At 42.2% G+C, this 27,872-nt stretch overlaps 1 protein-coding gene across 1 annotated transcript; it reads right to left on the bottom strand.

Annotated features, from left to right (window-relative positions):
- Window positions 1-145: 145 nt before the first annotated feature.
- Window positions 146-27,829, bottom strand: ERGIC3 (ERGIC and golgi 3). The gene is made up of 13 exons (XM_059480767.1): window positions 27,725-27,829; window positions 27,536-27,606; window positions 26,933-27,020; window positions 26,695-26,814; window positions 25,380-25,473; window positions 24,059-24,224; window positions 22,368-22,425; window positions 9,342-9,373; window positions 8,595-8,691; window positions 6,866-6,930; window positions 5,912-6,048; window positions 5,025-5,080; window positions 146-2,460 (listed from the first exon to the last, which is right to left on the bottom strand). The coding sequence occupies exons 1-13, from the start codon at window positions 27,810-27,812 to the stop codon at window positions 2,381-2,383; spliced, it is 1,152 nt and encodes a 383-aa protein (XP_059336750.1). The 5' UTR covers window positions 27,813-27,829; the 3' UTR covers window positions 146-2,380.
- Between the last annotated feature and the right edge of the window lie 43 nt (window positions 27,830-27,872).

Consider the following 27,872-nt stretch of genomic DNA (forward strand, 5'->3'; position numbering starts at 1 on the left):
GGGCTGTGAAGCCAGTGGTGGACAGCAGCTGCTCAAATATTGCTGTCCACATGACAGAGCTGGTATTTCCACCCACAGATGGCTTTTGGGGGAGGTCTGTAGTTGGTCTTAGGAAAGGAAGACGCCCTCCTCACCCTGCCCAGTCTTTTACTAAGACTTTTATTTTTACAGTCCTTAACTAAGGGAATATTTTTAAAATTGCATCAAGGAAGAATAAAAAGGGAAAAAAAATCAAACATGGTGACAGAAGACAACAGAATCAAATACACTTGAAATGATCTTATGTTGAATAAACTTTGAAAAAACATGAACAACCACTTCCTTTGCTTTTTGACCCCTTACAACTTTGAAAAGGCACCCCTGCAGAACATGACCCCCCTGCAGATCAAGACTGCAGACCCTGGGGACTGAGCTCCCTAAAGAAGGTTTTTGTCCTCCAGAGCAGGATTAGCAGGATTTCTTTTATCACTTCCAGTCACTAACATCCTTGATTCAGACTCAGCTTTATCATGGTTCTTAGTCACTTGGGCTTTCAGTCTATTAAAATCACCAGATCTCTTGGACTCATATCATCCCTACAGATAGCAGAAGCCTGTATTACTTAACTATTAGCTTCATTAATTTTCTGTCTCTCTACATAGAATCTCCATTTCAGTGTCTTCGATTTCTTCTCTCCACATTTTGCAGTATCCCATGATGAGTACAAGTATTGCACCTTCACCTTCCCTTCACCTTTCTTTAGGTCCTCAGGTCTGCTCTGGGCAATAATGTCCAGTGCTTGTCCAGTTTACAAACAATTTGCTTTCCTATCAAGGATAAGCCAGTCCTAGATAGGAAACAGTGATGATAACTGTTTCACTGTGGGTTACTCTTGCTGCATTACTTCCTTTCATCTTCTCTCTCCTACTATTCCTATAAATTTAGTTACAAAGCTGACATGCACTGATGAGCAATTGAAGCTGTTCAGGTCACTTTTTGATCCTGAGAAACATACAGATACTGTGTTCTATTCCTCATCCTGTAGTAGTACTGTGTGATCCTGACCCACTGGATTCATTAAATAGCTTTGTAAAAATACATTTAAAACAAACCTGCTTTTCAACATTCTTGCTTGAAGATTATCATTTTCCTTACCCACACCACAAATTGCTTCCCTCCCCAGCTGAAAAAACAGTTTTTAGACTCTCTGGTTTATAGGTAAGTTCAACTAATTAAAAACCCCAACCACCTAGCAAAACCTGCTTCAAAATAAATTGCAAAACAGCTTTCTCTCTGCAGTATCTGATCCTGTGCCTGTTCAACTGCTTGGACCAATATTAGAGTCATACCAAAGCAAATCCAGATCTGAGATTTAAGAGTAATCGGTCTGTTTTACATCCAATAGGCAAGAATTCACAAGTTCTTTTTCCTCATTATTTTCAAATTTCTCCCAATATAGTTTCAGATACCAAGCACTTTACTCATTTGTGTAATCATTTAAAATAAAAAAGCCCCATCATCATCACAATCTCTACATACTTTGCCACAATGCAATGTGTCTTTTAATTCTTATTTCCAATTTAGTATCAGGACTAGTTAAAATAATTTAATTATTCTTCCATGTGACTTACTAGAACAAGAGAGGATGGACTTTATTTGAAAATATATACCAAGGGGAAATGAAAAAAAAAAATCCAATTAAAAATCAATTAAAATTCTGGACAACTTTTTTTTTGTGAAACATCAACTCGCAACTTTCAGAAGACGAACAATTGGGAGCTCCCCCAGCACAGAAAGTACATCCCAAATGCTTAGGCGCCCCATGCATTCCAGGAGGGCTGGAAGGCAATAGATGGGATTCAGCACATTTTTATGTGCTGAATAGGTCTGACATACAGCATCAGCATACCCAGAAACATTTTATGGAGAAATTAAAAATCCCTGATGGTGTTGCTAGAAAGCTTATTTGATGGCAACTTCAATCCATTACAGGTCTCTTGACAATAAACTACATTATTCCTAGAGGCAAACTGAATACAGTATCTCCAGCATCTCTGTAGGGAATGGGAACAGAACTGGAGGAACATGGACTGACACAAAAAGAGTGTGAGAGTAGGGCCTGCAGAGCCAGATATGATAGCTAATCTTTATATAGCAGCAAGGCTCAAGTTGTTCCATCCACAAACTAAGGCCAAAGAACCAGGGCATATGAGTGGTTAGGGCCATGTGGAAGTTCCAAACCTCTTCTCCTGTGCACTCTCAGAAGACCACTTGTGCTTCAAAGAACCTGTTCAGTTCTCCTTGGAGGCTGGTGGGGGTTACTTTGTTTTGTTTGTTTTTGTTTGTCTGTTTGTTTGGTTTTGGTTTGTTTGTTTTTAAATGGGTTGATGCCATTGCTTATTTATGTTGTCTTCCCAAGTTCAATTTTCTTCTGGATGGCACGTGCTGAGTGATAGATCAAGGAGTCAATGAAACCGGCAACTAAAGGAGAAAACCAAAGCAATGAAGTCAGACATGCCTCAAAGACAGAACAACTCCCAAAGACAGAAAACACAAACCCTGCTGTCAGAGGAAAGGAATACCACGTCCGTTAGACAGAAAAAGGTTCTGCTGCTGCTGTTGCCGCTCAGAGCAGTAAAGTCCTCACCTCCTCAGGACAGACAAGACCCACCCTACAGGACAGAGGTGATCATGCTTCTCTAGAAAAGATCCCTTTTCCAGAAATAAAAGAGACAGGCTGCATCATGCATGTTTACTGATGACTGAGAAGAGTTTGGAGAGGAAGCCGATGTGCTTTACGCCACTTGTTGCCTTGATTCAGCATGCAAAGGACTTGTTTCCCATTTCTTGCTCATTTCACATCAACTCTAAAAGTACCATATGATGGCCTTGAAGGATGCCCTTTATTGGAGATAGCAATGCACACCTACCAGACACAAAACAATACAAACCACTACCTTTAATTCTTTCTGCAGTATTTTCCTCAAACCTCTCCAGCCCTGAAGAAGCCTATTAATTCAGTGTTTGTTTGTGACCACAGAAAAACTCAGAGCGGCCTACTGTACCACAAACCCCAGACAACCAAGGTTTTCACAGGATAGGAACCTTGAGTTCCTGCCAGGGAAGGAACACAGAGGTTGCTAGGGAGCTATTTTTCAATGAAAATATATAAAGCTTCATATTCTTTCTTTTATTCAAAACTTCAATCAAAGGAATAAGTAAATGATTACCTGGCTGTATACAAAGACATTTCAATATGATATAAAGCACTGCAGCTAAAATGGGAATTGAATCCTCTTTTTATTACTATATAATATTATATTCTTGGACTTAATATTTGGTCTATCATGCTTCAGATAACTCTTGTGTGGTTGTTTTGCCCTGAAATTATCTCTATTTCTGGAATCAATTTGATATGGTTACACGAACACTGAGGTGACTTTAGAATAGCACAGAATCATCTAGGTTGGAAAAGATCTCTAATGTCATAGAGTCCAATTGCCCCCAGCTCTGCCAAGCCCACCACTATAGCACGTCTTTAAGTGTCACATCTACACATCTTTTAGATTCCTCCAGGAAGGGTGACTCTACCACTGCCCTGAGCAGCTTGTGCCACAGACAACCCTTTCCATGACAGATTTTTTTTTCTAATATCCAATCTAAACTTCCCCTGGTGCAACTTGAGGCCATTTGCTTTCATCCTCTCCCTGTCAGAAGAAGAGACTGACCCTCATCTGGCTCCAACCTCCTTTCACACAGTTGTAGAGAGCAAGAAGGTCCCTCTTGAGCTTCTTTTTCTGCAGGCTGAGCACCCCCACCTGCTCAAACCTATGTTCCTGCTCCTTCCACAGCTCCATTCTCTTCTCTGGACTTGCTGCAGAACCTCAATGTCTTGCTTGTCATGAAGGGTCCAGAACTGAACTCAGGATTCAAGGTACATCACCAGTATGCAGTGGGGGACAGTCACCGCCCTGGTCCTGTTGGCCACGCTATTGCTGGCAGAAGTAATTGACCTTACTGGCCACTAGCTGATTTGATCTCTAGAATACAGAGAGTCTGAGCATGGTGCATGGCAGAAACATGAATTGGCTGTCAAACCCAGTCAGTGCTAACGGGCACTTGAATTTGTCATGAAAGAAATTTCTGAATGACTTTTCAATTCAGAGATGAATAGGATAAAATTTATTGCAGACAGAAATTCTGTTTAACAATATCAGGTTAATTGAGCACTGTGACACCTCAGATGATGGAAATCTTGCAGATAAAGGTATGATGTTATATACATAATTGATACAGACGTTATGTGACACAGAAACTGGTTTCTCAGGTCCCTGACCACATCTTCAGGCTGGCCCTTAACACCCACATGTCTGACTATGAGCACTCTGGATTACTACCTGGAGAGCACGGCTGCACCAAGGCTGCTCCCATGCACAGAGCTGAGCAGATACTGATTAGCTATTCCAGATGCCAGCACTGAGAGTGAAGTGCAGATACTCAGATGTATCTGCAGGAACCTCTGAACCTCTTCTCAAAAGACCCCATCTAGTCCTTGCAGAATACTAGCTGGAGGTCCTATGTCTGGGAGCAGTTTGATGTCTCTCAGACATATATTATGCCCATGGCAACCTGGGTTCACAGACTTAACTGGCGTTGATTCCACATGAAAACAAGTATCTACTTACAGACCCAAGCTGGCCAAGAATGCAAGTACAGACACTTTCATATGGTCTGTGAAGAACAGCTTTGTTAGAAAACAAAATGTCCTGTAGAGCATCAAAATGAAATATTATGACAGGTCTACAGGTCTAATTAAATGAAATGCTGTAATAGGTCTACATTATCTACAGCATCTTGTAAGCCTCCAGTGCTAGCTACAGTCTGATGCCACTCCTGTGGCTCTGCAGAACATGTATCACTTCCCAAGGGCTGAAATAACCTCTCTTAATCAAACAGAGATTTATTACTAGACACGCAGACTTTAGAAAGCATAAGATAGTAAATATTTACACTTTAGAAAGCAAAATGATTGAAAGGTGCAATACCTGTAAATATGCCTCCAACAATGGCACAAACTCCAGTGAGAAAGTGAGTAAAGGACCTAGAATTTGAACAACCAACATGAGCTCAGATACCAATGTCAGGTATGTAACAATTAACTGATAATTCTAATAATATTCATCATACCATATAAGTATGCATTCCCTAAATAGTCATAGCTAACAATTCTCAAATTAAGGAATTAATTAACTCCTACTGGCTACAGAATGGAGTTTGTCACTGCTACTTTTAGTCATCAGCACTAAAAGAAGTACTGAATTTATAAACTTGAAAGATGGGCTTTCAATCTCTAAGACATTCCTACCCAGTGAGAATGCACAGGAGGGTCACACAACACACTAATTAAATCCTAAGCACACATTAATACATTTTAAGATATAGACATTTTCTGCCCCTCATTATGAACCTCAAAGACTGGACAGCTACAACCCCTTCCCTTTCCCTGCAGCTGCATTGCCAGCCATTAACCCAGAGAGAAGAGGAGGTTCCACACTGGCTGGAAGATGTAGAAAAGTGATAGCAAATTCAGACTAAGGGACCAGTTGGACTATGTGGGTGCTGCTGGTAAAATGGGTATGCTATGTAAATCTAATCTTCCCATTAGAAGTCTGAACCAAGAACCATCATATCACACTTCTGCTCCTCGCACCACTTTCCCATCTTGATACATAGCAACAGATAAAACCCAGACCACAGTTCACACAGAGAGGAAGGGCACCAGTAAGCACCTCTTCCTTTTCACTGGCTGGGAAGGGGCTTGGATGAATTTCAGGCATTTGCACTATCATGTCTAAATGACAATGAAGTTTCAAGCTATTCAAAATTACAAAATCAATGAAGAATGAACAAAATAGAATGAAATGTCTCTTACCTGTGCTTCTCCGTCAGCTTCACCATCATGGGTGAAAGCTCATACAGCACAAAGACACCAGGCAGACCCTGGTCTCCCAGTAGCCCATTTGCTATTTTCTCATGTCGTGTAACTGAGAACTGGTTAGTTCTTACCACCTACCAGGAAACAAACACAGCAAACATTATTTTGCCAACAGGGAATAGGAAAGGCTACTAAAACATGCGTTCAGTGAACCACATCAGCGTGGCCCTGCCCATGTGGGCAACCTGACAGTGGTTAGAAAGAGTTCAAGAGCTATATCAGAGCTCTATCAGGAACAGGTATTTGCTATCAGGTCTATTTTTACTATAGGCTACCAGTTAAAGCTGCAGCTAGCCCATGGTATGAAGGAAGCATAACATCCAGGCTGGACTATTTGGTCTCTGCTGGCACACAATAGCATAAGCTGTCCCTCTCAACCCTGAGTCTATGTCACCCTCTGCAGGACCAAAATGCAGTCCTGCCAAGCATGCTTCAGGAGACAGTACTGATAGCAAAAGGCCATAAATAATCAAGAGTGAGAAAAAGGAAAATAATATATAGAGGCAGGAGATCAGAGAAAGACAGAGATAGCCTGTCTTCACATAAATTAAGATCAACCTTCAGCATTCTTCTGTGCCCTGCCATTCTTCTACATGTTGTTCATACTAGCCCTATTCTTAGAGCAATTAAACTGAGTTTCTGTAAAATAAAATTATGTTCTATCATCCCTACTAAGTTATCTGACACAAATTACAATCCAAGTGGAGAAAGATACTATCCAGGTTTCTTTACCGAATTCCACACTTGGGGTTTCCAAGTACTGAATGTACAATATAGCCCCTGGTATACATCTGGCAACACATCTGGATCCACAGTTGCTGTCAGCATCAAGAATATGAGAAGAAAGTGAAGGCTTCCACTTGTCAAAGTAGCAGGGAAAAAGGTACTTACTTCACCATCTACTTTCCTATACACAGTGGGGACCACTTTGACAAAATATTGAAACATCATAGAAGCTATAAGCAAAGAAAGGGAGAGACACAATTAATATAAAGCCATAAGCTGGAAGCTTTTCACTGACAGGTCAGGTAGACACAAACTACTTTTGTTCAGCTTGTCAGGGAACATCTTTCTGCACAACAGCTGCTGGAGGTTTTCAAGGACAGTAAAGTAAATGTCTGAAATGTGCCTTCCTTTTGCCAAAGTGAATTTCATTTCTGCTCCCACCAAAACCAAAACTCATGGCATTTTGGCCTTGAATAAATAGAAAAACTATTTCTACAAACTTGCTATAGCTTTACCAGTAAAACTTCTTGCAAATTCAATTCTAGTCCAGAAAAATGTCTTAACAACATAGCCCTAAGAAAACTTCCTCAGATCTAAATGAGTATCTCATATCAACTTCAATTAACATTGCAGTTTATTCTTGTAGAAGCATGGCATTTATTGTATCAGAAGATGAAAAGGAAGATCAGGACCAGTGAAGAAAAAAATAGAAGAATCCCTTCTGTTGCCCCAGACCAGCCTGTTCCTTCAGTTCTCTTAAGGATAACACAATGCAAGAAAAAAGCTATTTTCTATGGAATTCCCTAGAGAAGACTATCCATCCATTTCTACAGCAGAAGTAATTCTTGCATATGGTATATTTAGCTGCAATAAACATAAATTTGACCTGCAATCTACTGCTTCTACTTCTTTACTGGAGCATCTCTTCAGAACAAATTCTTCAAGAATTTACCAACTGAGGTAAATTTCCCTGAGGCTCAGGATGAAAAGCTTGAGCTTATGCAGAAATTTACCAGTCAGCTACAGGTCCTCCCTCTCAGATAGTTTGTTACTTCATAGAATAACTACAGCATCATAATCATACTGAACATTATGATACCTTTTAATTTTTTGTACTTTTTTTCAAACACCATCCTCTGATTTGGGTACAAGGATCAAAATCAATGGTAGAAAACTTTAAAGAACAGATTCAGGTAGGACTAACAATCCTATCACCACTTCAAAGCAAATTACTTCTTTCTCCAAGCTTTATTACATACAGTTCCAATTACCTTCAAAGGAAAACTATTCAGGCTTCAGTGGATCTAAAAAAAAACCCCTCTGCAATGGCATGTAAAGGACCTTTCATAGAAAAGCAGGCTTGTGGAAATAAACTTAAGCACAGCAGCAGCATGAAGAAAAAATTGTCTCACAAGCCAGCAAATCTGGAGCTATCAAGATCAGCAATATTTCAACTTCACTGCAGCTTTTCAAGCTCTTACTGTTGGGTATGTCAAGATCAGGCAGACACCATAGCTCTCCAGCAACTACCAATTAGGCCTTTTTTGTCTACCTTGCATCTTCTCATTCTCTCTCACGGTAAGCAGTAGTTAGACAGGGCTCTCCTTGAACTATATCTGAGGTAGGCCTTTAATAATGATACACTGTACCTGCTGTTGTGCATTCACGAATGCTGAAGAGATACCTATTAGAAAGGTCACAGAATCCAAACATGTTGGCAGACTTCTTCCAGGCAAATGGAGACAGCCGCTCCAGAATGAGCAAAAGGTGGAGGAGTCATATTTCACATAACACTGTCAGGGTTTTTGTTGAAACTGAGAACTTTGCTCCTGTTCTCTTCTAACACTTATTAATACAGACACTTAAAAAGAGACTTCTTTCAGCTGTCTTTTACCTTGCTGTGCAGTGATGGCTGTCCCATCCAGAGGGTTCACAATGCCTGGATAATCCCTTCCAAATGAGAGATGTTTGATATAGTGCGTCATATTGATCTGAAATGGAAATGCTAATAACTCAAATAGCTGCACAGCACATGAGGGGTAAGGTAAGGGGCCTGAAGGTCGTTATTGGTATATTTTTCTGAGCCTGGCTCTAGAACAGAGACAGGTGCTCCTTTTCTCCCTGCATCCCAACTGTAAACTCCAAAACATTTGCTCTTCTTTTTTATTCATTGGAGATTTCAAGACAAGGAATTTCTCCTTCTCCTGCTTGAAATCTACAGATCTCAGTGCCCTTTCCTCCCATCTACAGAGCAGGCTCTCCCACCCACTCCTCTCTCTGCAATAGGAGCACATACTATCAGCTGCCTTGGAGGAATAAGTATGAGCATTGTCTGCTTTCCTCCCAGCACAAGGTAAACTCCAACAGATCCAGAAGCAGCTGTGACAATATTAACCACAAGAAACTGTGAAGCATAGATTAAGGGAAAAGGCAGGCTCAGGAAGAGAAGCGCAGGTTTGCCAAGCAGCATGCAAATGTCATAGAATGTATTTCAGAACTCTCTGTGAAAGCAGAACCCAGGTTTTGCTTAGACCCATAAAGCCAAATCTGCAGCAATCTAGGATCTTAATGTGGCAATGGGAGGGAAATCCAGAAGGAAAATAGACTAAAAGAACTGTAACACTGCTGTAGAAACACTTACATTATCAAGTCCGAAGCTCTGCAGATCGTGAACTGTAATAGAAAAATAGTTAACAATATATCTCACATTGTCATAGCAATAATATCTCCCTCCCATATTCTAGCAATAAGGCAGCTCCTTTATTTCCATCATGATCTAAAATGGCAAGAAAATTGTCTGGGCTTCTCTCTTGCTTGCATAGTAGGGTGTGTGACAGATAAAACTGCTGTAATACCCCTCCTTACACAGAGCCACCACTAGAATAAAAGAAAATAAATTTAATTTGGGGTTACTTCAGCTTAGGTACTCAATCCTCACCTGCATGTATTCTTCATCTAGGGCAAAAAAAGACCCCAGAGGTCAGAAAAGAAAGCTTTGCTGTTAGCTACACATAACTTCTCTCACTACTGTAAAACACAGAGGCACAACAGATCTAAACTAACAAATGAGCAGAGCACATGCTTTAATATAACATGCAAGTGCCCTTAAAAATAATCATCATCTTAGTAACTCTCAGCACTCTGCCTATCAGCCTTGCTACTGCTGTCCAGAGAACATACTAGGAAAGGAAAAGTCTTTGCGGGAATGGTCCAAGCAGGTTATTTACAAACCACTAGTAGGACCACAGTGATTGTCAACAGTGTTGGGATTTGGGGAATTTGGCCTGCATCTCTGCCCTTCCCACATGTAGCAATGTGACAATGCTGGCAGCACCACACACCCCTAGAAGGGATCTGGCAGAGATATGGTATGGGGATTTTTGAAGGAGTTTTGAATGAGTTAAAGACGATGCCTCTGAGTTTTTTAGATTATGCGATTTATTTTTCTTATCTTCTACATAGGCAGGAAGGGTGAGTTTGGCTCACATCTTCCCTGCATGGCTCAGAAGGTCATAAGACCTCTAGCTACAAGACTTTTAAAGAATTTATTGACCAATAAAACACTACCAACAAAGATATTTATGTTTTTGACCCAATCCTTAAATATTTTGTCTTATGGACTCATGCTACAGTGTAAACTTTATTAGCCAATCATGTTATGTATGACAAAAACCTACAGTACTGCATTCTAAACCTCTTGTTTACCTTTGTAACTACTTTTATTTTTTCTGTATCTTAAACTCCAAAACTCTAAACTGTCTTCTATTTAGCTTAACATGTCTCTGCTTTAAACTATAAATCCACATTCTCGCTCCCAGCACCTAAGTTTGGAAACCTTTTCCAGGGTCTCAGATCAAATCCTGTGTTTAATTCTAACCTTCGGCTTACAGGCCCAAAATTCTGAGAGTTCTCTGCATTTTGGATTCCAACATCTTCCCATTCTTTTTGTACTAAGAATACTCTTTTGATGGCTTAGTCAATTATCTTTCGTGCAGTGGAGTAGGTAAGGTACTGCTATAACTATGATGACAATCAATATATACATGCTTATCTTTAAAATCTGTGGGAGGCAATGGTTATCTTCTAGTTTGCTACTTAAATGACTTTATGCAATACCAGGAGCATCAGTCTCAGGATGAAAATCTAAATTGCAACTCCATTTCAGTATCACTCCTACCAGGTTAATCCAAAGTCATACAATGAACTCAAAGAAGCCAGAGCCTGTGGCCATTTTAACAGGTAAATTCATGTGCTCAGGAAGGCAGACTTCACCTTTCAATTTAGCAAAGTAAAACACAGTTCAATAATTGTGGGCTATTACCTTAGGAGCTAATGGAGTCAGATCACCAAGTGTTGCTACATTATTAACAATGATTAGAAATGCTGCTCCCGTGAGAGCCTAGCACAAGAGACAAGTTGCTGTGTTGATTTGGCACAGCCTGGTTTTTGGTAGTGAGGGAGGGCCATAGGAGTAGTTTCTGTGAGAAGCTGCTAAAAGCTTCCACCATGTCCAGCAGAGCCAATCTCTGATGGCTCTGAAGATGGACATTCTGTTGGCCCAATTAGAGAGGCTGGTAATGCCTTTGTGATGACACAGTTAAGAAAAATTGAAACACGCATGCGCAGTTTTCTCCGGGGTGGTGAGGCGCCACGGCTGCTGCTGTCCTGGCGCAGCGCGTGGCAAGCCTCTACTGCCTGGCCAACCCCAGCCAGCCGTGTCATGGGAAGAAGGGCAGGGGCAGTGGCAGCAGCCTCTCCTTCCCAGGCCCCGCAGGAAGAGAGGGGTTAAATAGTGCGGGGCCGTGGTGGCCGTCACTGCCCGCTTGGCGGTGGCGGGGCCGCGTGGCCAGCAGCAGAAACACGGTGAGAGACTCTCTGGTACAGAACCTCGATGAGATTGACCTCTCGGAGCTGTGGGATCCTGTAGGAATCTTTGAATTAGCAGAACTCGTTATCAAAAGCACCTATGAGCACCAGTTTTACTTGCAGTCACAGAAGAGGAGGAGGTGGGCACATGTGAGGGACAACAACAGGGCAACACCAAGGTCAGTGGAAAAAGAGGGGGAAGAGGTGCTCCAAGTGTTAAAGCCAAGATTCCTCTGCAAGCCATGATGAGGACTATGGTGAAACAAACTGTCCCCTGTGAGGCACGAAGTTCATGGGGGATGTAGAGATCCACTCACAGCCCATGGGAAAAGTGCTCCTGCCAGAGTGGGTGGATACCAGAGAAAGATGTGATCCAGTGGAAGGCCCAAATAGAGAGAGAGAACCCCTGCCTCCAGAGATAGAGGGCCCTTGCTTCCAAACTCAAACAGACTATCCTTAGGGGACTGCACCCCATGGACAAGTGACATGCCACAATAGTTTCTGGAAGACTGTTTCTCCGTGGGAGGGATTCATGCTACAGCAGAAGACTCCGCTCCCTGAGCAAAAAGAAAAAGATCTTGGGTGACGAACTGATCAAAACCAATATGTCCTGTCTCCCTGCACTGTCAGTGGGAAAGAGGGAACAGCTGGGGGCAGAAAAAGATGGTTTAAAGTCTTATTTTACTTCTCATTATCTTCCTCTGACTCTGTTAATAAGAAACTTACTTTATACCTTTAAATTTGAACCTGATTTGCCCTTAAGAGTGTTTTCTCTCAGTCCTCATCTCACAACTCAGAAGCCCTTAGTTTTTTCCCCCCTTTCTGCCCAGCTGAGAGCAAGAGAGGGAGAGCATATAACTTTCAGGGGTGCCTGGTATTTGGCCAGTAGCAAACCACAACAGCTGCAAAGCTAAAGATCTGATTTGAACTAGCCTCTCCTTTAAAACATCTACTTAAGTGTGCTGTGAACTCTTTTTTTCAATTAACGTTTTTTAGTAAACCACCAGAAGCTGTACTTGTATTTATATAAAACCCTTACTAAACCTAAAGAGATAGGCATGAAAAATAGAGAATGTACAGTTAGAAAAGGAAATGCTAAAGTACACTCCTCCTAAGCCTCTGATGAAGGGAGAGGTCCTCTTGCAGATAAATGCCCAGAGACTAGGTTGCTGTACTTGGAATTAAGTCAATGGGTCTGCATTTCAAAGAGCTCAGAGATGCACTGGCTTCAGATATTCCTTTTACTATCTCTGACTGGAGTGCAGACCTGTCACTGCGACTAGCACAGTGACAGCACGCAGGTTTGTGTTCCTGTGCTGACAACTGTATGAATAAACTTTAAAAAAGAAATTCCTAGTAAAAATTTGGAATTATATGTGATGGTGGGCAGGGGAAAGAAAGAAAGGAGAAGTGGCCTTGGCATTATGCTCTGTTATTCTTAACAGTTACCAGCAACACTAGGCTGTTTCATGTTGCACTTATTATGTGCACTTAAGTCAAGAGTTCAGTGCCTTAGCTGCCAGTGAAGTGTCAAGTCTTGCTGCCTTTTGTGCAGACACTAGCTGGCTAACCTTCAGTTATAACAAAGTTCCACAGAGATCCTGGCTCTGATGGGTCTGCATTTAAACTGGACCTACGTGAAGATCCTTGTGGGTCCCTTCTATCTCAGAATATTCTATGATTCCATACCACCAAAGGAATAAAACTTTCTTTGTCCCACCATCTTTTGGTCCCTCAGCTCATTCCTATCCCACCCACCTTTCAGTCATGAGCCATCTCAGACTCTGTAAAAGGCTGAAATGCAAGTCTTGCTTTATCTGAGGCTATTCTTCTAGTCAGAACAGCTCCAAAGTAAGGTTAATTCCACAGCTGCACTGGCATAGTGATGCACAGGGAGGGAGAGGGATGATCCTTGTGGTAGCTGTGCTCCTAGAACCCTTTGCAGGATTATGATGTTTGTCAGATTTATCACCTGGGTAGTCACATGTGTTGGTACATGTGAAGCTGTATTGAGGACTAGTGAGCATGACAAAACTTACAGGAACAGCACAGTACCAAAGAAATCCCAGGGCATCACTTGAGAAGGACCAGACATTAACTAACATGTTACACTAGACTTACATTGTGTGTGACCCCTATTATTAGTTATGGCTACCAAAAAAAAAAATGTCCCCAGAATGCTCTGCTATGCTTTCCACAACAAAGTAGTTTTTATAAAACTTCCCTCCAATAAGTGATTCACAACTCTGCAGTAGAGCTGCTCAGTTTCTAGAAGAGTCTTCCACCATCCCGCAGGTTTATTTCTCCTTGATCACCGATGATTATTCTAAGCACATATGTACATACTCTACGTTGCAGATACACATTTAGCTTAACATAAACCAGCAGGCTATTAAGCCTGCTAAGATAAGGAACAGGACAAGGAAAGAGAACAGAAGATCTTTAAAAGACAGTCTGCTAGGACCAAAGAGTCTTATTTCTGAAGAAACAAGCACATTTTTTTCATTTCCTTAACCACATCTAACAGGCAAAATAAAGATACCTGCTAAACATCTTAAGTTTGTCAAGAACTCTGTCTGCTTTATAGAACCAAGATTTGTTCATGGTTTTAGTAACACAGTTTTAACTAATGCTGTCTATCTGAAGAATTCTCCCCATCCTGCATTTCTGACCTGGACAATCACAAAGCCTCCTTGGACTTCACAAAACTCAGTTCTTAACCCCTAAAAGAGGATTAACAGCACTTACAGCCATTCAGGACTCTGTCAATAAACATGTGAAGGTTCCAAAAAACCGAAGACTGCCACCCAAACACATTGCTCCAAGGCGAGATAGGACACCACTTTTCAAAGTGGGGATAAATTTTATGGAGGAAAGTATCTTACAGGAGCACAGTGGCAGGAAGATGGAAGTGGCATAAAGATGTGTTGTGAAGAGGGGAATGAGGCAGGGAGCAACACAGAAAATGTTGCGGCTAAGCAAAGCTGAGACTCTGAGCTCTCTGCCAGATGCTACTGACTTGAAACACCACATCTCAACCTGCAACTGCCATGATTACCCATAGAAAAATCCAATGGTTTACTTAACCCTTGTAAAAGTTCCTACAAACTACTCACAGATCAGCTGTCTTGGTACATGAAATTTCAGGACATATTCTCTAACGTGCTGTACAAATGAGATTAAGTGAGATAATTCTCTCATCTGACTTGAAAAGGCAGAAGTTGCTCTAACATATCAGCACATTCCCCTCAAGCACATTAGCGGCACAGTGCAGCTAAACATTTGTCAAAACATTATCTCCAACATGGGGATACTAAAATCATTTAAGACAAGGATTCTCCACCTTTTCCACCTCGTTTACCACAGAAGAATGACCTGGCACAGCTCTCCTATTAGCTTCCTGGAAACCTTCTCAAATCCCAGCCTAGATCAACAGCTCCTTCCAAAGGAGATTTATGAGCTCAGCAAATAACAAAAATCATGTTAGTTCTGTAGTCCAGAGGAAAAAAAAGGATACAGCAACACCTAATCTCAGCAGCATACACTGGGAAAACAAGTAAAGTAGAAGAGAAAAGAGAAATGTTCATATCCTTACAAACAGATTCAGGTAGAGTACTATTTAAAGTTCATACCATAAAGGGGAAGAGAAACATCTGTGCTTATGTGCTTTTTAGGCCATATAAAATCACCCCCTAGACAGATAAAGGACTGGTATACGGTCAAGCAATCATTTAAAGTGTAACAGAGAACTCAAAATGCAGTAATTAATCACCAAAAGGAAAAACACAGTGGGATGTGCGTATATGTTAAGTGAACTCCAAAGCAGCATGCCAAACAACAGTATTGGTTATATTTAGATTATTTTTCAGTCATAAGATAAGAGAGATAATTTTAGGAGCAAAGCTATTCAGAAATGCACCCAAGGTTTATATTTACAACATATTAACATTCAAAGCTGTGTAACAGGTTCTTTATTCTTAATCAGTCCTGTGCTATTTTCATCCCACCTGATATACAGAAGAAATAACAAATCATGAGGCTGATTTTGTTCATTCTGTTGCAAGATCCTGACAAAGGTGAATACCAGGAAAGATTGGGGGCAGGGAAATGCATGTTTGAACAGCCTATCTCAAGCGAGGTAAACTCCTTTTTTGTTTGTTTCAAAAGCTTGTTCATTTGTATTGAACACTGTGTAGTATATACATTTAGCACTAATCAGTAACTGTCTTAAGCTTACAGAGCCTTATAGTTGTATGGGCCTCTGAATCCTTCCCACAGCAATTTGATCCCCTTAGCTACATCTCTGCTGGGGCTTCTACAATAGTATGATTTTTGGTATGGAGAAGGAAAAGCAGCTCCAGAGGGCTACTTGACAAATGTTAAGCATTCCCAACAACTGGTACAACTTGAGCAACTTGAGCTCTGATGGATGATAGCAAAGTGACAAATGAAAATGTTATTTCTGTTGTCTCCAAAACAGACTTGTTATAACTTGAAAACAGTTTGTCCACCATAAATGGGTGAGACCTTGCATCTTTCAGCACCAAGACAACCAAACTCTGGTAAGAGGTCACTAGGGTAAAAAGAAAAGTCCTCAGCAGTGCTGAGGATGAAGTAAGACTCTCAGTGTTCAGTATTCAGTATGGGGATAAAAACAGTTCCCTAACAGACACTACTTTGGGACAGAAGTCAGAATGAGCTCATACACACCTCCTCTATGGAAGGAATCGTGTACAGGTGATCAGAGGATTTGGATCTTCCCACACTGAACGGGTGTCCTGATGGAGACTGAGTCCCACATAATTTTTTTTTTAAGTATGTTGTTGGGCAGGAGAAGAACTCAGATAAGTAACTGCTACCTGTAGAGGCCTGTGCAATAGTAACAAGCCCACAACTACTTGGGCTATAGGAAAGGAACAGAGAAGGAGACTGCAGTCTCTGCAGAAAAAGGAGCTAGTGTGACATGCTCTTGGCTGACATTGGGAAGGTGCCAAGGGACTTGAAAAATGACAATCAGTCTGCAGTCAAAGACTTGGTAGCTTTTCACAATTCATTAATCAAAACACTAAAAAGTATGTAAATAAGAGGCTATTTGGGGTCATCCACAGCGTCCAAGAATGAGTTCAAATAGGTTCTGGCTGTCAAACAAGCTCTAGCAGAGAAAGAAAGAAGCCCTTTGTTAAATACATAAACAGAACACTAATGAGGATGTACAACTGACCAGTGGATCTGACTCCTAGAAAGCTAACAAAGCTTCACACCTTTCTAGGCAAAGCTTGGTGGCTCCAAGGAGAAGACTCCTTTTCCAGGACTATCATCATAAGAAAGAGCAGCAAACCTGTGTTTTTTCCTTCCACAGCTATCACCACAAAAGAGGATGAAAACAAATGGTAATCTCTCAAAAACAGCATCTTCAAAGATAACTTTGTTCGTCCAGCTGACATGTAGGGTGCAAGAAAACCACAGAATTTGGACCACATACAGACTGCTTCATCCACAGAAATTATCACAGTCATTCAGAGTGTGTCTTCAGGACAGCATGTCCTGAATGATGCCACCAACACCATCTTCTTTTTAAGGACTCGAAGGAGTCTAATGAGACATTTTAAATAATCCTGAAAATCTCTCTGGCTGTCAAAAAAGCATGATTGCCAATGTCTTTTCTAAAAAGTACTGATGATGGTGTAGCCACATTTCTCTTCACAGAGAAAAGCAAGGCACAATATGACAACATGATGGCACCTCAGCAACAGAGTGACCCAAAGACAATCTAAAGGAGGAATGAGAACCCTCAGCCTTTTCCCTTGACTATAAGAAACAGAGCAAGAAAGATGGGAAGTGATATAGATAACGTCACTCTCCTCAGGAGCCTACCATTAGGTAGGTGAAGTTTCCACAGGCAGGAAAGTCACTCTCAACTACTGCCAATGAAGCAGGAGATGGCTGCTGCTGTACAGGCATGGACAGACATGGCAGCAGCCCCTGAAGCACAAATCTCAGAGGTTAAACAGCTAAATCACCCAATCATTTCTCTTTCCTCTGAGACAGGAAGGAAAGACCACAGATGTGAATTGCTGCAAAAGAAAACAGATACAATATTCAGAGTCACAAATTGGCCCAGCTGATGGTGGAGGCTGTCCTTGCAGACACAAAAGTGAAAGAACTTCACCAAAATCTGCAGCACATTGCATGAACCAAACATAAAATCTCAGTTTAGGATTCAAAGTCTAAACAGACAACAGTGAAGCAACCCCAACCTCAGCAAGAACCAAATGAATAAGCAGGGCTTGAGGCTGTGCTGCTTAAAACAGAAGACTCTAAGTATCGGTAATGTTTGATTCTGGCCTCCCTCAATGCAGGAGAACCAAAGCTACTTGTTTCAGTTTAAGAATTCTGATTGGAAGTGCTTCAGCCCTCCTCACAATCTCTTTCAATCCTCCTCCTAATGATCTGGGATTTCTTAGTGCAACTGAACAACAAATGACCATTTGCAGCCACTATGACATTCCAGAGTTGGAGGTCTTCTCTGACACTGATGCTGTCACATCATGGTGCAAGCCTAAAGTGACCAATTTTAAATGCTTCCAATAACTTGGAATGAAAAGCAGCATCACTGCTTGCTTCAAAAGCAACACATTTCCAAAGATTCAGCTCAGATTCTCAGGGAACACAGGATGTGAAGAACAGAGACAAGTACCAGTTCAAGAAGTTCAAGCATGGTATTTATGCACCAGCTAATAGGCAATTAACCATTTTAGATGGCACAAAAGCATAAAATCAGCCATGTGAGTCATCCTAGACAGGACAATTCTGATGACCTGAGATTAGGAATGAGTAGCAATACACACTAAAACATAGTAATGGTGAAAACTGAGATAAAATACTAACTAGTAGTAAAGTGCTCAGTCTCTAATGGAGAGCTGAGAACACAGAGCTTACGCAAATAAAGTTATATATAACTGAAGTTAAATAACTAAACAGAAATGAAATTGCACCTTACACAGTGCTGCCACGTGTATCAGCCCCTCTTATTCTACTTTCTGAGATAAAGCCATTTCAACTTGCTTCTCCCTAGGAAAGAAGTTAGAGTTTCAAGATCTTAACACCAAGCAAACAAGAGTTCAGAAGCTCAGATCAGGATTACATCTGTAGTCAGATCTACAAAGTGCTGCTTAATAGGACCCTTGGGACAGTCACAGTGATGCCCATGTCCATTTCCTGGCTGGAGATGTATGATACAACAGGAACTTCAGCATAAAAAGAGAGGAACAATGCAAGAAACTGAAAAGCTGATATGCAAGCTTCAGTATTTCAATGCCACCTCAAAATAAAAATCCAACAATCAGCTGTACAAACGTGGTACAGACTCCAATAGGAGGCAAGAAGAATGGTGCAGTGGACTGAACTTTCCACACTACTCATATTCGTGATCCTCATATTATCTACTGATTCATATCAGTAGGGAATAGAAAGAAAAGCAAAAATACTGTCAGTCATTAGAGTTCTGCATCAAGTAGGTCAGGTAAAATGATTTAGTGAATTGTTAATGTGACTTACAACAACAGTTTGGAATATTCAGACTTCTCTTAGACTTTCAACTTCATCCTGTGTGACATTCTGTTAAATGTATTAACAGGACTGCATGTTAAAGCAGACCCTACTGAAAGAATCAAACACCACAAGCACTTTAATTCTTGTCTGGAACTATGATCCAAACGAGATACAAGTTCTGGAAATACCTCACAGAACTCTGTCCTCTCACACTAGTCAAATTCTTTACCTGAAATTAAAGGGAAGAAAAAAACCCAAAAGATTAGAAAGAAAGGTTACAGTGAGTCATGTACAAGAAAACAACCATACACTGAGCAGTCCATTTTCCTTACAGGTCTGGAAAACTTCCTTGTTTGTTGGTTAGTGTAATGAAAACACTGCCAAGGAAAAGGCTGGGTAAAAAGGAAAATCCCACATTATAAATAACTAGGAAAGCAAGAGAGAACAAAAGGAAGAAAATCATTAGGCCACTGCTTCTCATGTTTAGCCAGGATCACAATTCTGGATGCAGTCTGGTACCTTCAGACAGAGCTGAACTGAAAGAGGTTCAGAGAAATCCTGCAAGGAAGCTCAGAGGTTGACTGGTGTCCACAAATGACCAGCTTCATATGCTGTGACTCTTCAGCAGGGAAAGATATGCCCTGAGCCCTGTACAGGAAAGGCCTATGAAATGCTGATGGGCAAGGAGACAGTAGGAAGCAACTACACTCTTTTTCTGTAGGCAAAGAGAAGGCCATCAGATACAGCCAGCAGGAACAAGCAAATGAGTGGATGAGGTTGGCAGTAACTACACAGTCCTTTTGCATTTTTGTAGTAAATGCCATGGACCTGGGCAAGACCCCATGGAGAATCTGAACAATAGGAATGCTGAGACAGCAACAGAACTTCCTGTCTCCTGACTCCTGCCCCAAAGCTTATCTCTGTAACCCTATAGGCTATGTTACTTAACCCTCACTACTGGTCAAATCTGGATCCCCCCGAACCCTATAAAAGAGGTGTATTTTAGCCCATTCGACAGAAGAAGAGCTGTCACTGGGACCCTTCACAGATTTCCCCAATAAAGCCATCTCTGTGGAACCACCAGCATCTCTCCCACTCCTCTCTCGCCATCTGCTGCAGCCTCAGCCCGGGGGCACCCCTACCTAGCACGCAAGAGCCGAAACCCTAAGAGAGCTTGCAATCACTAATAAAGCTGATAATCACCATTCTTGCTAGAGGGTAGCCCCGCGGCATCAGCCTTGAGCTAGCTTAGCTTTGGGCACCCTGTCTCCCTGGGGACTGAGCTCCCGAGCTATCTTGCACTGCTTGATGATAAGGCCAGAATGGAGGCCTTATTAGGTTTTATCTGTATTTTCTGAGTGAATTTTAATTCAGCTCTGCAGCATTTCTGGAGGACATGGAATTAGCGAGCTTATCCTGACCTCTCTGTACACAAAGTAGCTGCTCTGAAGCAGCCAGCTTGAATTCCTGTATGTTACAGAGAGGTGTAATACAGACATGCTTCTCCTTAACATATATGCCATGACTTCGCTGATTCTGGCTGTAGTAAGGTTGCTGCTGTCATGAGAGTTTAAGCACACAAAGGAGGTTTTGCCACAATAAGTGAAATATTTTTTTTTAATTACAAACGATCGGTATTATGGGGGAAACCATTATTGTTGTTTGTACAAAAGTGCTTCTGTGCTCAAAAGTTTGTTGTTCTCCAAATACACCAGTTACTCCCACCAAGCACATTCACATTCTCCCCTGACCTTAACCACAGCAGTACAGACTAAACTGGAGTGAGTAATAAAAGGAAAAAAATACAGATTTGATGTGTGGACTCTTCACTGGATAAGGAACTACTTGGATGATCACGTGCAAAGGGTAGTGGCCAATGGCTCAATATACAGATGAAAACAGGAATGAGTGGGGTCCATGTTAGGAAAAGAACTGTTTAATACTGTCATCAATGACATGGACAGTGAGACTGAGGGCACCTCAGCCTATCTGCAGATAATAGCAAGTTGAGTAGTAAGGTTGATGTGCTTGAGGGGCAGGACACCATCCAGAGGAACCTGTACAAGCTTGAGAAGTGAGCCCAGTGAACATCATGATCAAGTGGAAGGTGCTGCACCTGGGTAAGGGCAACCCCCGGTACCAATACAAGTCAAGAACTGCCCAGGGGAGATGGAATTGGGAGTGTTAGTGGACAAGAAGCTTAACATGACCTGGCCATATGCACTGGCAATCCAGAAACCATTTGCATATTGGGTTCATTCACAGCAGTATGGGCAGCAGGTGAGGGGGAAGACACTCCCTCTCTATTCCACTCAGGTGAGACGCCACATGCAGAGACGCCTCCAGCTCTGCGATGCTCAGCACAGGGAAGATGTGGACCTGCTGGAGCAAGTCTACATGAGCACACAAAGATGCCCCAAGGGCTGGAGCACTTCTGCTATGGAGAGAGGCTTGGAGAGCCTGGAGAAGAGAAGGCTCTGGGCAGACCTGAGAGCCCCTTCTAACAGCAAAAGGGAACTGTAACAAAGATGGGAACAGACATTTTAATAAGGCCTGTTGCAATAGGACAAGGGGCAATACTTTTAAACTAAAAGAGTGCCGATTCAGACTGCATATAAGAAATTGTATATGTTGAAAGTGATGAGACATTTGCACAGGTTGCCTAGAGAGCTGGCAGACACTCAGTCCCTGGGAACATTGAAGGCCAGGCTGGACTGGGCTCTTAGCAATCTGCTCTAGTGGAAGGTGTCCTTGCTCATTGCAGGGCGGTTGGACTACATGGCCTTTTAAAGGTCCCTTCCAACTCAAACCATTCCATGATTTTGTAAACTACCACTATGGTTCTCACCACGCTATATTTATACTCAAGGAAGTCCTTCACAACATAATTTTACTCTGAACCTCATGAATAGAGGAAAATATCCCTTCTAGAGGTACTTGTAGTTAGGTTCAGGTCTGAAAATTTTACTTGAGGTTGTTTGACTGCAAAGCAGCAAAGTTTTGCAGAACTGAGAGACTACCCAGAAACATCCTCTACTATGTTCTTCCACACTCATGTGGCAGCACCCCTAGAAACCACTTTTCTGTTTGTCCATGATAGTTCTAAACCACTGTAACAAAACTTCAACAATGTCCTCCTCACTGAAGCAGTGATGTTGTTACTACAGACAGTAATGCAAAGATATTAAAAGAAAATGGTCAGACACTTGAAACCACAAGGTCCAATAAACAGGAAAAGAAAATACTTTACCATGTACATGAGACTGTTGAAAACTTTTTCCTGGTGCAAAGTGAAAATTTCCAGCTACCTGCAGGAGACAATAAACATTCATTAAATGGTCTGAATCTATGTAAGCAAAGCAGTTGTACTGGTGTTTGGACTTTTAGGATTTTGTTCACACAAGACAGACACCAACTGACTCATTTTCACAGGGGACAGTAGCAGCAGACATTATCCTAAGAGAGGTATGAATTTCCCATGTTCATTACAGCCAGTGATGCTGAAATCCGTGATTAAATACTGATGTGGATAACAGCTGTTCTATCCAGATTATTTTGTGGACATAAAAAAGAGAAAAGGAGGAATTAACTCCCAAGTAGGGAACTGTCTGGTCCTTCAGAAAATACAAAACACTATCAAAGAAAAAGAGAGGATAAAGTGAGGATGAACACTTATAACAATAGTCAGCAGTGATCCAATGTATAAACCCATGAAAAGAAGAGCATGCAAAAATAAAGCACTTAACCTACTAAACCCCCCTCCCAAAGCAACCCCCCAAAAATCTGCAAAAGACAAACTGGTAAAATTTCATCCTGGACTCTGAAAGGGATATGGATATTAGGCGCCAGTCCTCCCTGACACTTACTAGCAATCACATGCACTCTGCCTTGGAAGATCTGAATGTACCAAGCTCACTCACTGTATTAAATCTTTGATGCCTGGGCAAACCTATGCTTTATGTTAACTGCAGACCTGTTGAGAATGAAGATGCACAAAGTTCCAAGTGCCTAAAAAAAGGCCCCAAAAACTTCCCCAGTGACACTCACACTTGGACCAGTCCTACATCCAGAATTCCTCCTGGAATCTTCCTGCTCATCATATATTGTGAGAGAGGGTCCCATAACAGTTCAATAGCTATGATAATGCTCAAATCACAATCTCTGGATATGACAGTACAAGGTCTACTTTCTAGAAATAAAGACTGTGGTCTCCAGGAAGAATACACAAGGATAAAAAAAAAAAAAAAGAAAAAAAAAACACCCCAAAAATAAAAAACCAACAGAGTTTGAAGTTAAAAACAAACGAAAAATAGCCTGGGTCTGACTTCTAGAGGGCATTTGGGTATGCAACCTGTGTATTTGTGAGGGTAACCCACAAAATGACAGGTTACATAGTTACCTGGTGCATCTTGTGTATTTTCATACATCATTTGCATAAACCACCTCTCTGAGCATTTTCAGCCTTGACAACCAACTCCAATAGCCTTGCTTCCTGTTTTTCTAAAGAAGATAACATTTCACTCTCTCCAGCACCTCTGCAGGCAAGTTGGTTACTGCTATCTCCAGCACCCACTTTTGGCCTCTGATTTAAAACCGGAAGGGCAGTGGAACAATTCAAGCTAAAAGAAGCTGCCTCTCCTCCTCTAGAAATCTCAGCAAAAATACTTGGTACCCAGGTGGGATGAAAAGATGAACTTCTCCAGCTGCCATGACTTCCTATCAGCCCACAGAACACAAACCAGAACTAGCCTCTTTTCCACTGCTCTTCCTGACTGTCCTCCTGAACCTCATGACAAGCACAAAGATGTAGCTGACCCCAGAGGTTATTCTATGATAGTACTGTAAGCACCTAAAACTGGAAAAGGAGAGGAATGTCCCAACTCTGCCTTTTCACAGTCCTCACCATCATGCAGCAGGTTCACAGCAAAAGCTCTCTCTCACCTTGTTGACCTCTAGGAAACCATACACTTGGCAGCCCTCATTCTTCTGCTCTTGCATTTTCTGGCTAAACCCTTCCCTCTTGCACTGCTCTATGCTATCTGGGTTCTTGAAGGCCCAGCCTCGCCGCCTGTATGCTTCTCTGACATCGTCACAGGTATTACAACACCTGCAAAAAGCACAAGCACCATCTTACCATCTTTATCATTAAGACGAGATGCCCCAGCTCAGGACTTGAATCCTTGACAGGATTCAACAAAGCAGCAACACAAATATTGGGGACTGGACCTTGGAAAGTGGCCTAATGGTCCTGAATAAGCATGATCTTCTTGATGTGCCTTTTGAGGTTTGGAGGTCAGGATGCACACTCTTTGAATACAGGACTGGAGTCCAAAGAGGGCTCTGCCTGGCCATTTACACAGCCAAGGCATCCCTTGGCAAAGAAATTTATCACAAAAACAACATCAGTGTCCCCCAGTTATAAGCAGTTTGGAACTTCCTCATGTGAACAAAGCATCTGCCTATTTCTATTGCTCCTCTCCTCTGTTTTTAGGCCAAGACATTGGGCTAAAGGGGGGCTTAACTACAAACTTTCTTTGTACTTTTCTACCTGTGGACAATACTTGGTTACCAGAAAAAACCCCAGGTTTCTTCCTTGGTTTCATGTTTTGGTGGACATGTTGAACGAATTCCTGCTGTTGAAGGCAGCAGTTATGAATACCTCAAGATGAAAACATCTCTGGGAAAGGACACAACTTGACAGATGGGACAAACCAAGTTATCACTGAGCCAAAAATAGACAAAATTAGTCCAGAACCTATATGGACTATCATGGATCCATTCTTACAGTGATTTCCTGTTCGGAGGAATGAGGAATACGAAAAGATGCCTGTTGTTTGTGTGAACCATAGATGTCTGGTCTTTTCTCCTGTAAGGAAACAATGCCACCAGCAGCAGTGAGAAGGCAAGGCCAGGGCATAACCAGGTTTTACGTCAAGATACCTCGTGTAACAGTGAAATAATTTAAACACTTCTGCTCTGGACACCAAACAAGCCCAGAAAATCTCTCACCTGCTGAGATACAAGTTTTGTACTGCTTAAACAGGCACGTAGACAATCCAAACAACCTACAGATGCACCTTCTCAACAATCTTGAGTGCAGCTTCCAAAGACATAGCCAAACCACAATAGCTCTTATCGCTGAACATGTGCCTGAGAGCAGGATTTCATTGCACAGACCTTCATAGACATTTGGAAAAAAAATATGCATATAACATACCAGGATTCAAGCGCTAAGAAGATAGGAAAAAAGTGTAAAGGTTACCGAATGTCCTCTGACTCTGCCCCATAACAGCTCTCGCAGCGATCAGCATCCAAAGAATTTGGATCAAACACTTTTTCTTCTTCTTTTCCAAGCTCTAAGACAAAACAAGATTCAAAGTGATGAGACACATCTAGAAACTCTGTCTTGTACTCTTGTTCTGCTCTATGCATAATGAATACTCTGCACACAATGTGCTACTGCACATCCTGCACCCAACATCCACCTAAAATGGTATGTATGTAGCCTGCTGAGGTGTGGAGCAAAACCAAGAAGGAGCATAGTATTTGTCCTCTCAAGAACAGCCTCCATGGAAAGAACTGGCTATCTGTAAGCCTTGCTGAAGCATCAGACATTGCTTGCATAAAGGCTTTGCTAAAGCATCTAAAGTAGACCCAACCAGTACATTATGAGCAATACAGGACTTGCTTAAAAACATGTAGAATAGTTTTTTTACCCAAATAATAATTTTTAAAGTCACAACCTGTGATGGTTGCTAAGTGACATAGCAGTAAGAACACTATCACCACATTCCCATGACAACCAGAGAAACCCTTGTGCCTGCCAATTGTTCAGCTCTTGCCTTAGTTTAGCCTTTCAGCGTCAACAACAAAATGTTAAATCTAAAGTGATACAAAGCTAAAAATTTGCTCATGTTGATACTCAGAACTACACTGACTCCCAGAAAATAGAACAAGTAACTCATGTTCTGGAAAGGAAAAGTCAAAATAGTAATAGTGTGCGACTGAAAAATGCTTTGTCGGAATCCTTTCTGGTTGGTATCAAAGAACAAGGATGAGTCATAACATATAAAAAATGTAGAGGAGAGGTTTATGTAGCCAAGGATCCCTTATTACAGCTTGCAAACAATAGATCAACTCACATGTATTTATCCAGGTGTGCATTAACACACACAGAGTTAATGCAGTAAAATGCAAGTTTAGGCTTAAAAGTTAAGTCACTGGAGCCTTTCCTAGAATCACACAGTCCCATTTGTTCACCCACTGTGATTTAAAGCCAAATTTTGCAAGAACAGCTGCTTGATTTCTAATCTCAAAAGACCACCAACTGTGCAACTTTATTCCTCAAATGCATGCATAGGTCTTTATCATAGTTTCAGAGGGACTGGGCAAAGATTTTCTTGCAAAAATACTGAGTGTAAGAGTAGTTTAATAGATCTGCATGCTATAAGGTATTCAAGACTTTGTGGCATTTAAACACTCTACAGCTGTCACCTTGCTCCCACAAATCTCAGAACAGGCATACAACGGAAACACTAACAGAGCATCCAACGAGGACAGGTAGAAGAGCATCTTACCATGTCTCTCAGCCTCTGGAGTTACACGATTCCCAGCTTTATCCAAGCGTTGTTTAAACAGATTGTGCTCTACATCCAGCTGCTGCTCTCCTGCTACATCCATTGCATCAATGCTCAAATCTGAAACCAGTGCACAAGGAAAGTGATCTATAAGCATACATTTGTTATGAGCACACTGAGCCTCTTGAGTCCCTGCCAAGGACAAAAATTATCATCACCATTCAGAAGTCTTACTCACAAGCACAAGGCATATGTGGAAAAATAACATCTAGATTGATCTTCAGTTTATCTCCCCTTGATTTATCAACGTATAATTCTGGATGAACCTGGGAACAAAGGAAAAACAGTCCCATTTTACTTGTGAGCAAATCAAAAGGCCCCTTTCTCTTGGTGCTTTGGCCCAGGAGCTGATTTTTAAGACAGAAGAGGTTTGCGAGACAGCTAAGCCACTGCCCTGCACAGCCCAGCGCATGCCATTTGCAATGCTGTTAAATAACTGGGGGATCTCTGAACGTGGGGAGGGAACAAGGCTTCAGCGCTTGCTTTCCCTTCTTGGCTTGGCATGGCTGCTCGCAGGAGGCGTGACGTACCGCCGTCCTGGCAGGACGCCACAGAAGGGGGAGGGCAGCTCGCCCCCACCGCCGCGGCGACCGGACAGGGCACAGAAAAATAACGCGAACCGCAGGTCTATGCTGGGCGAAGCTGCTGTCTGGGCAGCCCAGGGGGGAGGCCCGCCGGGGGCAGGGGCAAGGGCGCTTCGGCCACCCTGAAGGGTTGCCCGCCGCGAGTCGGAGGCAGCACCGGGGTCTGGGGCCGTGTCCGCTCCGTCGGCGGTACTTACCTCCTTGGTGAGGTAGTACTGCAGCTCCGAGAAGAAAAGCAGCACCATGATGAGCCCGCTAACTGCCGTCACTGCCGGGGAGACGAGAACCACTGTCAGCCCCGCCGCAACCAGACCGCCGCCGCCCCGAGTCTCTAACGAGCGCCGGCCCGCCAAGGTCCCCCGGCCACCCGCAGCGCCCCCGCTCACCCAGCGCTCCCCCACACGTCTTAACCCGAAAATCTTCTAGAGTCTTCGGAAAAGCGTCGAACCGCTTCAGCCGCCACAGCGACTCCATGACGCCGCGCGGCCCGGAACCGAACCCTTCTTCCGGCGCCGGCCTCACCCCGCTCCCGGG

This window comes from Ammospiza nelsoni, chromosome 12 (genome assembly GCF_027579445.1).
Source record: "Ammospiza nelsoni isolate bAmmNel1 chromosome 12, bAmmNel1.pri, whole genome shotgun sequence".
NCBI classification, from domain to species: Eukaryota; Metazoa; Chordata; class Aves; order Passeriformes; family Passerellidae; genus Ammospiza; species Ammospiza nelsoni.

What these genes read in the sequence shown, in the direction of transcription:
- ERGIC3 (XM_059480767.1), bottom strand. Translation starts at nt 27,812, where the DNA reads ATGGAGTCGCTGTGGCGGCTGAAGCGGTTCGACGCTTTTCCGAAGACT. An exon ending in AAGCTGACGGAGAAGCACAG is followed by an intron (nt 5,081 to 5,911) that starts GTAAGAGACATT and finishes TTCAAATTCTAG; the next exon opens with GTCCTTTACTCACTTTCTCA. An exon ending in TGTTGGAGGCATATTTACAG is followed by an intron (nt 2,461 to 5,024) that starts GTATTGCACCTT and finishes TTTCTCCTTTAG; the next exon opens with TTGCCGGTTTCATTGACTCC.